The sequence below is a fragment of the Aquarana catesbeiana genome, linkage group LG08, assembly GCF_042186555.1.
Source record: "Aquarana catesbeiana isolate 2022-GZ linkage group LG08, ASM4218655v1, whole genome shotgun sequence".
NCBI lineage: Eukaryota > Metazoa > Chordata > Amphibia > Anura > Ranidae > Aquarana > Aquarana catesbeiana.
Window position 1 is genome coordinate 139,736,867 of NC_133331.1, and position 12,588 is coordinate 139,749,454.

Sequence of the window (12,588 nt, forward strand, 5' to 3'; positions counted from 1 at the left end):
CGTAGGGACTGAGCTAATAATTTCCCGCACTTGTTTCCCGACTCATAGATTTTCTTCCTGCAAATTTGTATAACCGCTTTGGCCTTATACTGTAAGAGATCTGTAATCTGTCTGCGAGTAAGGTCCAGTTCTGTGCTAACCCTCTCGGATGGCGTCTGCTTATGTTTCGTCTCTAGTGTGTGAAGTTTGTGAAGCAATGAGTTCAGTTGAGCTGTCCTCTGTCGTTTTAGTCGGGACCCATGTTTGATGAGTATACCCCTAATCACAGCTTTGCGTGCCTCCCAAACAACCCCAGGTGTGCTGTCAGGCGTGGTGTTAGAGGGGAAGTACTGTCCCAATTCCTTCACCACTTCTGTTAAGACCTCAGGGTCTTGGAGTAGGCTTTCGTTTAAGCGCCAGGGTGGTCTCTGTGTTTTGTAGATGTCTGTCAGTGCGTATCGTAGGGTTATAGGGGAATGGTCTGACCAGGTGATTGATTCTATTGTGGTGGCTTTTATTGCTTGTAATTGTCTATGAGGGATCAGGAAGTAATCAATGCGCGAGTAGGACTGGTGCGGCCTCGAGTAGAATGTATAGTCGCGCTCCCCGGGATGAAAGAGGCGCCACACGTTGATCAGTTGCGCAGTGTGTAATGATGTAGAGATTCTTTTCCGCATGTCTCGTGAGGTCGAGGACTGTCCAGAGGAAGTGTCCACTGTTGGCGTCAGGGGGGTATTAAAGTCTCCTCCAACAATGAGTTGTCCCTCTGTATATTGTGTGAGACGTTCTAGTTGACGTGTCAGAAATGTGTCTTGTTGGGTGTTTGGAGCATAGAAGTTCGCCAAAGTCACTTTCACATCTCCAATTTGCCCTTTTAAGAATAAATAGCGTCCGTCTTTGTTAGTCTTTGCGTCTGTCAGAGATGAGAAATGGTTTTCAACATTTTTTTACAAATAAATATCTGAAAAGTGTGGCGTACATTTGTATTCAGCCCCGTTTACTCTGATACCCCTAACTAAAATCTAGTGGAACCGATTGCCTTCAGAAGTCACCTAATTAGTATACAGGGCCCACCTGTGTGTGAATTAATTTCAGTATAAATACAGCTGTTCTGTGAAGCCCTCAGAGGTTTGTTAGAGAACTTTAGTGAACAAACAGCATCACGAAGGCCAAGGAACACACCAGACAGGTCAGGGATAAAGTTGTGGAGAAGTTTAAAGCTGGGTTAGGTTATAAAAATATATCCCAAGCTTGAACATCTCACGGAGCACTGTTCAATCCATCATCTGAAGATGGAAAGCGTATACAACAGCAAACCTATCAAGACATGGCCATCCACCTAAACTGACAGGCCGGGCAAGGAGAGCATTAATCAGAGAAGAAGCCAAGAGGCCCATGGTAACTCTGGAGGAGCTGCAGAGATCCACAGCTCAGGTGGGAGACTCTGTCCACAGGACAACTATTATTCGTGCACTTCACAAATCTAGCCTTTATGGAAGAGTGGCAAGAAGAAAGCCATAAGAAGTCCCGTTTGCAGTTTGCCAGAAGCCATATGGGGGACACAGCAAACATGTGGAAGAAGGTGCTCTGGTCAGATGAGACCAAAATGGAACTTTTTGGCCGAAAAGCAAAACGCTATGTGTAAAACTAACACTGCACATCACCCTGAACAAACATGGTAGTGGCAGAATCATGTTGTGGGGATGCTTTTCTTTAGCAGGGAAAGGGAAGCTGGGCAGATTTGATAGGAAGATGGAAAATACAGGGCAATCTTAGAATTAAACCTGTTAGAGTCTACAAAAGACTTGAGACTGGGGCGGAAGTTCACCTTCCAGCAGGACAACAACCCTAAACATACAGCCAAAGCTACAATGGAAAGTTTAGATCAAAGCATATTCATGTCTTAGAACGGCCCAGTCAAAGTCCAGACCTAAATCCAATTGAGAATCTGTGGCAAGACTTGAAAATGGCTGTTCACAGATGCTCTCCATCCAATCTGACAGAGTTTGAGCTATTTTCCAAAGAAGAATGGGCAAAAATTTCACTCTAAATGTGCAAAGCTGGTAGAGACATCACCAAAAAGACTTGCAGCTGTATTTGCAGTGAAAGGTGGTTCTACAAAGTATTGACTCAGGGGGGCTGAATACAAATGCACGCCACACTTTTTAAATATTTATTTGTAAAAAATTTTGAAAACCATTTATCATTTTCCTTCCACTTCACAATCATTTGCCACTTTGTGTTGGTCTATCACATAAAATCCTAATAAAATACATTTACATTTTTGGTTGTAACATGACAAAATGTGGACAATTTCAAGGGGTATGAATACTTTTTCAAGGCACTATAGGTAGTAAGAAAAAAGGTTAGGTAACAGACAGTGGGTACCTAGCAGTTTACCAGAAAAAACACACATACCAATAGAAGGTGCACCAGATGGAATGAAAGATAAGTCCAAACTGATTCATTGGTTTGCACTAAAAGCCATCCAACATGTTTCAAGGGACAGAAAAAAACACCCTCCCTCCTTTTTGTCAGGGCTTCAGTTGAAGTCAGCAACTTGAAAGAACTCGAAATAGGGCCTTCTTTTGTAAGTATATGTAAGGAAGTTATTAGCCAGAACTTGTGTTAGCCGCAGTAAAGATAGGACACGGCACTATAGTGTGTACAGTATTCACCAGGATAAAAACCACGTCTCTCTCTCTGTTTAAAAGACAGCAACTCCAGAACAGTTCCAGCGTGTATGGGATGTCACTTTGCTACATGCTGACATCACCTGCTTAGTCCCACCAGCAATGAAGTGTGCCTCCAGCACAAACACAGAAGAGTATATATGCCGTGCCATAGAAGAAGGCCTACCTCCATGACTCTCCATATATGTGTGTTGCTGGCAGAAACCGGTTAAGGGATAACTTTGTTTTGAAAACAAACTGGGTACATCGGTAGGTGACATTGACACTACAAACATAACCATAGCACTTACTGTGGATGCATCTTGTAAAGTGACCCATCAATGCCTACTGTGGTTCTCAACCTGGGAACTCCTTTATTGTCCCGGAGACGAGCTAAGATACCACCCAGTGTGGACGCTATCAGGTTGGCAGAACGGAAGGAGACGATTGTACACACATGTTGTACGGCAATACAGTCTTCATGGGAAGGTTCCACCCCTAACCTTGTCAGTATATCTTTGGCTTTGCTTAATCCTTCTTTACTCCTGAGAACAAAAAGACAGGATTGTGTTTATGCAGCACTGTTAGATACCAAACCATAAATCCAGAATTAGATATCATCATAATTCTCTTTTGCATTTTGGCATTGATATTTGAAAGCAACATATTCTTTGTATTTCTGTTTTGCTGGAGGTATGTGATTTACTGAATGTACAACAAATAGCATCTTTGAACATAGAAAGCAATGTAAATTTCAAATAAAATTCTGGGAACTTTTTTTAACTTGTACTTTGTTTTTTTTTTACATACAAAGAAAAAACGCAATAAAGTACGGTACTTTGCTAAAACATAGGTTCACCTTTAGTAACATGTTTCTAATGAGTGCCCCCCGATCCCCCCCAACCCATGACAGTTGGCAGGGGATCTTCTCCCCAAACCCGCTGTTACAATTTAAAAACAGCAGGGCCCTCAAAGCCACGTCATTCATTTACATGGCTATGTGAATGAATGAAGTACAAGTCCTGTCGGCCATTGTGGCAGATGGTTTGTAGTTCTAAATGAACTGTGAGGGCACTGGTGAGCATTCTCATAGTTCATTGACACTTTCTACAACTTTAAAATAGAAGCTGCAGGCAGTGTTTGCGGGTGCCTGACATTGCATCCATGATCTGCTGATCATGGGTGCAATGCTCTGCAGGCTCCTAAATATTTTTTTTATAAATGCACATTTTTTTTTACCTGCAAAAAATAGGTGCATTTATTTTATTTGTTTAAAGGTGAACTTATGCCACATACACACGAGCGGAATTTCCGACAGAAAGAGTCCGATGGGAGCTTTACATCGTATATTCCGACTGTGTGTATGCCCCATCGGACTTTTTCTGTCGAAAATTCAGACGGACTTAGATAGAGAACATGTTCTATATTTTTCAGATGGAACAAATTACTATCGGAAAAAACGCTCGTCTGTATGCTGTTCCGACGCACCAAAAACGACGCATCCTCTGAAGCAAGTCCGAGATGGAAGCTATTGGCTACTGGCTATTGAACTTCCTTTTTCTAGTCCCGTCGTGTGTGTTGTACGTCACCGCGTTCTGGACGGTCGGAATTTGGTGTGACCGTACGTATGCAAGACAGCTTGAGCTGAATTCCGTCGGAACTCCGTCGTAAAGACCTTCAGAGTTTATTCTGACGGCAAAACTGGTCGTGTGTACAGGGCATAAGCCTTAAATCCTTATGTTCTTTCTGCATGCATTTTTACTATGCTACGAGGAAGCTTCCCCTAAACCTGCAGCATTTTTTATACCATATAAAAGAGCTTTAGTTGCTGATAGAGAGCAGTTCCAAAATCATGTGAGAAAAATGGTGGCAGGAAAACTACATGTTGGTATTTGCAGTTTATAGGGCTGATTTACTAAAGAAGTAGAGAACATTCACTTTAATGTTCAGTTTAATGAATTTAATAAAATCCCCAATCCAGATAATAATAAAAAAAACTTTACAAAGATTCTAATCATTCCCAGAGGAAAAACATTTAAAATAAAAAAGGGATAGATAGATAGATAGATAGATAGATAGATAGATAGATAGATAGATAGATAGATAGATAGATAGATAGATAGAAAACAGTGTACTTACTTCTCAATGGCAGACACATGCTTAGTCTCAAACTTCCCTCTAGTTAAGAGTTCTGGAGTGATTCTTCCTTCAAACAGAAGACCTTCTTTGGCCATTTTTACCAATATAAGTCTGACCAATTCTCCCATATACATGCCACTCACCATCTTTTCAAATCTGAAAAGAAAAATGTCAACATCAATCACAATCCCAAGTTGAATACATTAAAAAATGCCCAATCGTCCCTGGTTATCCTTACAATCAAATGTCATAATTGTAAAAATGGTAGTCACAGCTGCCACATTATATATAAGCAATCGTGGAAGCTTTAAAAGTAATTCGTTGCCTGCTAGAATTATCAGGAGTATAATTAGCACAGTAGCAGTAATTTGCTGCCATATCCGCATATCCACAAAGTCTAAAATTACAGAAATCAGTCGGCCTTTTGAGGTACCACTCCCAGACACAAAGGATTTTTTTAATTGTAAAAGCAATATATTTGTATTGTACATAGATTCATAAAATTGTAAAACAGGACTATTTAAAAAAGCGAAGAGACAATTAGAAATGCATTTTGTATTCTCATACAATTATATTTATCTTTAACAGTGGTCTCCAAACTGTGGCAGAGGGGCCAGATGTGGCCCTTCACTTGATCTTATCTGGCCCTTAAGGCATAGTTCCTGCCACTGACACCAATGATGGGGCACAATTCCTCCCACTGACACCAATGATGAGTCACTATTCCTCCCCCTAATACCAAAAATGGGGCACTGTTCTTCCCACTGACACTAACGATGGGACAATATTCCACCCTCTAATATCAAAGAGGGGACACTGTTTACTCTAACTGACGCCAGGACATTTTCTACCCCCACTGTCCACAGTCCAGCCCCCCTAAAGTTTGAAGGACACTCAACTGGCCCTTTGTTTAGAAAGTTTGGAAACACCTGATCTATAAGATTACAAGTTTGAAAAATATAACTGGTCATATTTGTGAGCCTATAGATAACATAAATATGAAGCAATGATCCCCCCATCTTCTCAGTACCCCTGCATTTACAAGTGGGGGAGTATATTACAGTCTAAAAAACAAGCGACTTTTTAATGTAAAAGAAACAACAGATCTCTTGTTCTATACAGACCTCTTCAGTACTCCTGAGTAAGTAGTATCTATCACAAGCTGCCAAGTCCGTTGAGGTACAAACCAGATATACCCACAAAAAAACCAGCGTGAATTATCCTAATACTAGATTTCTAGTAATCATTATAAGAATGTACACAATGGGAGCTGCTTTGTGGAGCGTTGTGGTCCCAGTGGAAGTATACTGGGTCATTTTTTTGTCATATACCATTGATTATTAGAATATCACTAGCTGGTTAGGAGCATTGCGGTCATGGAGTCCTGTTGGATGACATTATGTATCTATGGAGAGCAAATGTACATTGGGGGATTATATCAAAACTGGAGAAGCTAGATTCTGGAGCAGCTGTGAATGGCAGCCAATCAGCTTCTATCTTTAGCTTGTTCAGTTAAGTTTTGAAAAGGAAAGATAGAAGCTGATTGGCTGCCATGCACAGCTGCTCCAGTTTAAATAAATTCCCCTTATGTTTCGGTCAGGCCCATTGCAGTAGAAACATGTAAATTACAATAACCAAAGCTTGATGAACCTTTTCCACATACATAAAAAGGAATAAAGTGTTTGTTAAAAAACAAAAAACAAAACAAAAAATAAAGTGTAGCCTGGTTATAGTGTAAAGTGGAATTGAAACCTTCCAAATGCCCGTAAATGCTTAGTTTTCCTCTATCCCAGGGGTCTCCAAACTTTCTAAACTAAGGGCCAGTTTAGTGTCCTGCAAACTTTAGGGGGGCTGGACTGTGGACAGTGGGAGTAGAAAATGTGCTGGCGTCAGTGGGAGTAAACAGTGTCCCCTCTTTGATATTAGAGGGTGGAATAGTGTACCATTGTTGGTGTCAGCGGGAAGAATAGTGCCCCATTTTTGGTATTAGGGGGAGGAATAGTGACCCATCATTGGTGTCAGTGGGAGGAATTTTGTCCCATCATTGGTGTCAGTGGGAGGTATAGTGCCCCTTTTTCGGTGTCAGGAACTATGCCCCAAGGCCCGGAGTAGATCACGTGAAGGGCCGCATCTGGCCCCTCGGCAGCAGTTTGGAGACCACTGCTCTATCCCAATGCTATGTAGAATCGTCAATATATACCTGTTGGGCACCTAACACAGACCCAGCGGGTTCACTTATAAAAAGAAAGAACAATTACATTATCTGTAATAACCAAGTCATTTTAAATTTTCGTTTTTAGAAACTGAAGTAGTACAATATTTATTGAACAGTCACTAAAATGGTTACCTTGGGTATTAATGTGGCACAATGTATTCATCATCCTGAAATTATTCCCTAGAATATGACTAAAGTCAATGAAAACAGGACAACAGTTGTTTAACCTCACTCATGGACCAAGAACATAATTAGGCTGTCATTCCAGAGCTCTCCTTTTGAAGGTGCTAGCTGCCTGGCTTCAATACTTTCAGAGGCACAGACTCAGGTTCCAGAGTTCTGACTTCTCTGACTTTTTAGTTGTATGCTTGTTCCAGGTGAATGAATCAGAAAATAATGAGGCCAGAGACAAGCAGGCACCTTTTCAGAAGGTGGTTTACAATGACAACCTCAGCATTGGCATCATCTCAGACCATGTAATTTGCTTACTGTTTGTGTTGAAAAGTCTAAATGTCATAGTAAGTAATATAACTGGACAAATCTTTTTTACACTCAGCAATAGGTGTATATGTACAATGATCCATATAGGGGTAAACGCTTACAATTGTTTTCCTGGATTCAAAGAGCCCCGGTCAATCTCTCGATCAAACTCTGTCCTAATGTCCTCCAAAGAGCCATCATCTCCAAATGCTCCCCATTCAGTGTTAATTAACATCCTGCCCTCATCTCCTTCCACTAAATCAATGTGCCTCAGCTCCTCCATGTAACAGGCGTTTGTTCCGGTACCTGTGAAGACATATCACAATCAGTTCTTTCTGCGTGAAACTCACAGCACTGTTTACACAAATGGTTTTGTCTGCTTACCAATGATTATGCCAACTTCACATCTTTGGTCATCAAACGCACAGGTCATCATGGTGCCAACTGTGTCATTCACTACAGCCATAATATCTGCATCATAGTCCTGGGGAATAAGAACATGAGATTTTTGTCATGTACATAGTTGGAATATATACAGTATAGGGCCCAATTGCAACACAATGCAAAGTAGGATTTTGTGCGCTGAGCCGCACTGTGTTAAGCATCTCACTCATTTTAAATAGACTGTGAACGTACCTTAAGGCACAGAAAAATAGGCCCAGTTCTATTTTTAAAAATTAGAGAATTTGCATCTGTGCACTGTGGTGCGCTAAAATGCAGATGCACTGCAACACACTGTATATGTGCACTAGTGTGCAATTAGTATAAATGCATTGCAACACACACATAACACATATTATACACATGTTGTGATGAGAATGACCCCTAAAGTAGTTGATGTATAAACAGGAATGACAGGAGTCAGGCCAATAAAATTCATGTTCAGTTTGATACTCTATCCTTTTATAAAGCACTGACCTATTATGAGCTCTACATACACAGTAAGCACAGAGACAGACTGGTGCTGTAGTTCTGCCTCTGCCTCAGTAAATTTCAATTTTTTTCTCTTTTAATAGTATTTATTAAAAGTGTTTTACAAGAGTTAGAAAGGTAGACATAAACATAGATAAATATGGCCTACAATCATCCTTGCTTGAACCAACCAAACGGGAACAAAGTGTAAAACCGTGACGCATACTGTTTTAACTTGGAGATCACAACAATAGTAAACCGTGGGAATGCAAACTGACAGTCACAAGATCACCAGTAGGAATCTGTATTAATGTTACAAACTTGAAAACAAGAGTTGCGAGTGAAATTATAGGCTATGCCGTGGGAGGAGAATGGAGCATCCCACAGAGAGAGGCCCCTCCTCCTCTCTCTCCCTGCCTGTTGGGGCAAAGAAAGAATAGCAAATTCCAACAAACACAAAACATTGCTCCCCAACCACACAATAAAAAAGCACTCTGTTTAAAGTGTAACTCCACTTTTGTTGAGAAAAAAACATTCCCCCCTGGGTGATCTATGTACATTGCAAGGATTATAACAACCTTTGCTGCAGATTTCTACCTTTTGTTATTCTGAAGAAATCCCTGTGTACTTGTCTGTGCCTCTGTGCTGATTGAGTCTAATGGGAGTAGTTTCATAATTATCAGTCAGCTGTGGCAGCTGCAGGGCACTAATGAGGAAAGCTGCTGGGCCTGCATCCCTTTAGACGTGTTCCTATTGAAAATATCTCACCAAAAATTACATGTTTGTTGCAGGGGATGCCTGAAATCTGACTTGTATCTTAGCGCAGACTTCTGGGAAAATTGGTGAGCCAAATACATAAGCAGGAAATGATGTTTCTTGGAAGTGGTCAGTACACATTCTGTGTACAGAAAAACTCCATTTAGCCATATTAAGTTCCATTTATAGAAAATAACAGCGGCTGAAGATTGTAAAGGGCAGGTAAAGCCAGAAAGAAAGGGGGAAAAGAAGAAGGGGAAAGATATAAAAAGGAATAAAAGTAGAAGAAAAGAAAGAAGAAGAAAAAACTAGAGAAAGCAGAGAGAAGAAATCGGGATCGCCACTCTGTCCACCCTCCTGGCCACTATCAGAGTACCTCCTATTCAGGAGTCTGAAGATATTGAATCCACGGATTACAGACCCTTTCAAACCAAACAGCAGTGTCAAGAAGTGTGCTGACCAATTTTTCATTAATCATTATCCAGGTAAACTTACGCTTTATTGCCGCCAGCGCAACAATAGGTTTCTTCCAGGCAGTGGCAACTGCAATTTTGGCTTCCAGAAACATGAAGTAGATTAGAGCCTGCGAATGTCAGGGTATCCCCTCCATAGGCTCATTAAGTAGAGCTGTTTTGGGGTCATTGACAACATTACCCATGGTCACAGAGTATATGAAGTTATGGGCTCTGATCCAGAATTGGCGAACCTTACCACATGACCACCACATGTGGAACATTGAACCCACCTGCCCACAACCTTGAAAACACAGGGCCTGAAGAATCTGAATACATTCGGTGCAATCGCTCGGGCACCAAGTACCAACGGGAGACCACCTTAAAACCTCTGTGTCCCAAAAAACCTATTTTTTTACCATATGTGTATTTTGTGACTCCAAAAAAACCTGAAATGCTTTCACAATATCATGTGGCTTTTCAACAATGTAAATATTTTTTAAAGAGAAAAGTGAAAAAAAAAAAAAAAAAAATATATATATATATATATATATATATATATATATATATACAATTACACATACAATATATCAAAAAAAGCACACAAAACTTTAAAAAGAAAAAAGTCCTTCGTGCTATTTTAAATACAAAGTTCAGTGTCACTGCATTTATTGCATCCCATCCACCGTGCTTCTGTAAAGGTGATTCTATACCGTAGATACAAAGGACTGCTCCACCACCAGTGATGCTATTATTGCACTCACCAGAATCATGAGGCCCCTGGGCCAAACACGCTATATTAATTATCCCAACCAGATGGAGATTTCAGAACCATTTTCCTTCCTCTATAAACCCGTGTTCTCCCATCAGAGGATAAGCACCATTCCCCAAAAAGGAAAAATGACTGGGTAATTGTGCAACACCAATTTATTAAAAATTAGATCATTAAAAATTAGTCCCACAAATATTGCGCTTACACATTAATGTGCCCAAACCGGCACCAGCTCAATCAGCCTTTTGTATGAGTAAAAAACCCCTGGACCACCTTTAGGTAATCCAACCTGCACCGCCGCTTCTCTCACCTCTGATCGCTGCTCGTATACCCGTGGACCACAAGTGACGTCACATCTGTTTGCCAAGTGGAACACACGCCGTGGTTTGGTGAGAGAAGTGGCAAAATATCTAAACATATCAGGGTAAATTTCCATCAAAACTTTAAATCATTTTAAACTATTGGTGGAAGTGGTTGGTGATACATTTCATTATTGATATGGTGTTTTTTAAGATCAGAAGCTGGCTAAAATGGATGAAATGGCCGGAACATTGCCTAATAATGCCAATACACTTATCAGTTTGTTCATTTCTATCCACTTTCATACACAAATATTTTGAGGTTTAAAGTTTCCAAACCATAAAAATTGTAATGCAAATTCATTTAAAATGTCTTTGGCATGAGTCAGTTTCAACTACAGTTCAATCTTTTGGCACTAGGGAACAAATTGTGATTGAAAAATGTTTGATATTCACCAATTTACCACAACATTGCTGTTGTATGGCCACCGATAGTACCTGCAGCACTGTTTTGTAGAGAGGAAGAAAGAATGTGTAATAAAGCAGGATTGACTTACAGTGCCCCTTACTCTCCCAGAATGAATCCTGCTGAAGATTGGATTACAGGAGGCTAATATAAAGGCAGACTGAGGTACTATTTAAAAATAAGTCTAAATAGTACACGTGGGTTAAATTGGGGAATTGCATATCTGTCTACATTTTTTCTTTAAAAGAAAACCTTTAGAAAAAAAAAAAGACGATCTATTTTACTTACTCCTCGCTTCTTGATGGCCTTGTTTAACAATTTAACGACATCCATCCCTTCCACCCCACTAGCCTTGAATCTTTTAGTCCAGGTCAGCAAAATGCCCTGTAAACAAATACAAATAATAAAGTCAGCATGAGATCATAGAGCTTCATTCAATAAAGTTGAAAATAGAAAATTAATGTAAAATACGAATTCTACACTCATATTTGACCATAATTTCAAAAATCTGCCTTGATAAAGTTGACAGTTTATAAAGACTTTTCATTTTTTTAGTGAACATGATGCTTAAATTGCAAGCTTTAGCTTTAAAATATTGTATACAGGAAGGGGTTTTTTTTTTGCACAAAAGACATACTTTATCTTGTATCTTTTTGCTGCAGGTTGCAGTGTACCCCAAGATCTACTGAGTCCTTGCTTAATATGATGAGCTCATGCACACAGGGGGATTGGCTCCTACAGCATAAAAACCTGGCTACTTGGCCACCCGGGAGGCACAAGTGCACTCCACAGCCCTAAATGAGTGCACTGCTAAGAAAACAGTGTATTACAGCCTAGTTTTGCCTTTGACAGGTTCCTAGCAGCGGGCTGCACACTGCACCTGTGCCTTTTGGGCATCCAAACAAGCCAGGTTTTTACGAGCCAATCAGAGCGCATGAGCCTTTAAAACCCAGCTTTTCTCCCTTTTGTGCCTGTGAGACCAAGACAAGAAATTAGGGGACAGAGGGAAACTAAGACAAGAATACATAAACAGCAAATAAAACCTCACCTATGTAAAAAGCAATTTCTCATCACCTCCTGTTTCTCTATTCTGGGACAGGAAGTGAGGGGAAATCTCTTTACTGGGGACACAGGCCACAATAAAAACAGAGATTTTAATTCTTCCCAAAACAAACAAAAAATATATATTTTGGCTGGCGTCATGTCAGTGACTTCCCAAACAAATTTCCAACTTGTGATTGCCGAAAGCCTCATACACACTAGTATTTTTTTTGGGTTGAACGCAAAAATACTGACAGCTCAAGAGAAGCTGCTGTACTAACAATCTGATGTTAGTACAGCGATCTCCCCTGCTGTGCTATTGTGTTCTGACAGGGGGGACGACCCCCTGCCAGAACACTCCAGTAGAGATCGGGAACCTTTTTCGGTCATGCCCCTTCGATAGAA

At 40.4% G+C, this 12,588-nt stretch overlaps 1 protein-coding gene across 1 annotated transcript in view; it reads right to left on the minus strand.

Moving 5' to 3' along the window:
- Window positions 1-12,588, minus strand: part of HK1 (hexokinase 1) — a 100,679-nt gene that overhangs the window by 24,763 nt on the left and 63,328 nt on the right. Inside the window, exons 5-9 of the mRNA XM_073596463.1 lie at window positions 11,431-11,526; window positions 7,870-7,969; window positions 7,608-7,791; window positions 4,791-4,946; window positions 2,963-3,196 (exon numbers count right to left, since the gene is read on the minus strand). Of these exons, the coding sequence (XP_073452564.1) occupies window positions 2,963-3,196; window positions 4,791-4,946; window positions 7,608-7,791; window positions 7,870-7,969; window positions 11,431-11,526 (770 nt within the window). The remainder of the gene's footprint in view (window positions 1-2,962; window positions 3,197-4,790; window positions 4,947-7,607; window positions 7,792-7,869; window positions 7,970-11,430; window positions 11,527-12,588) is intronic.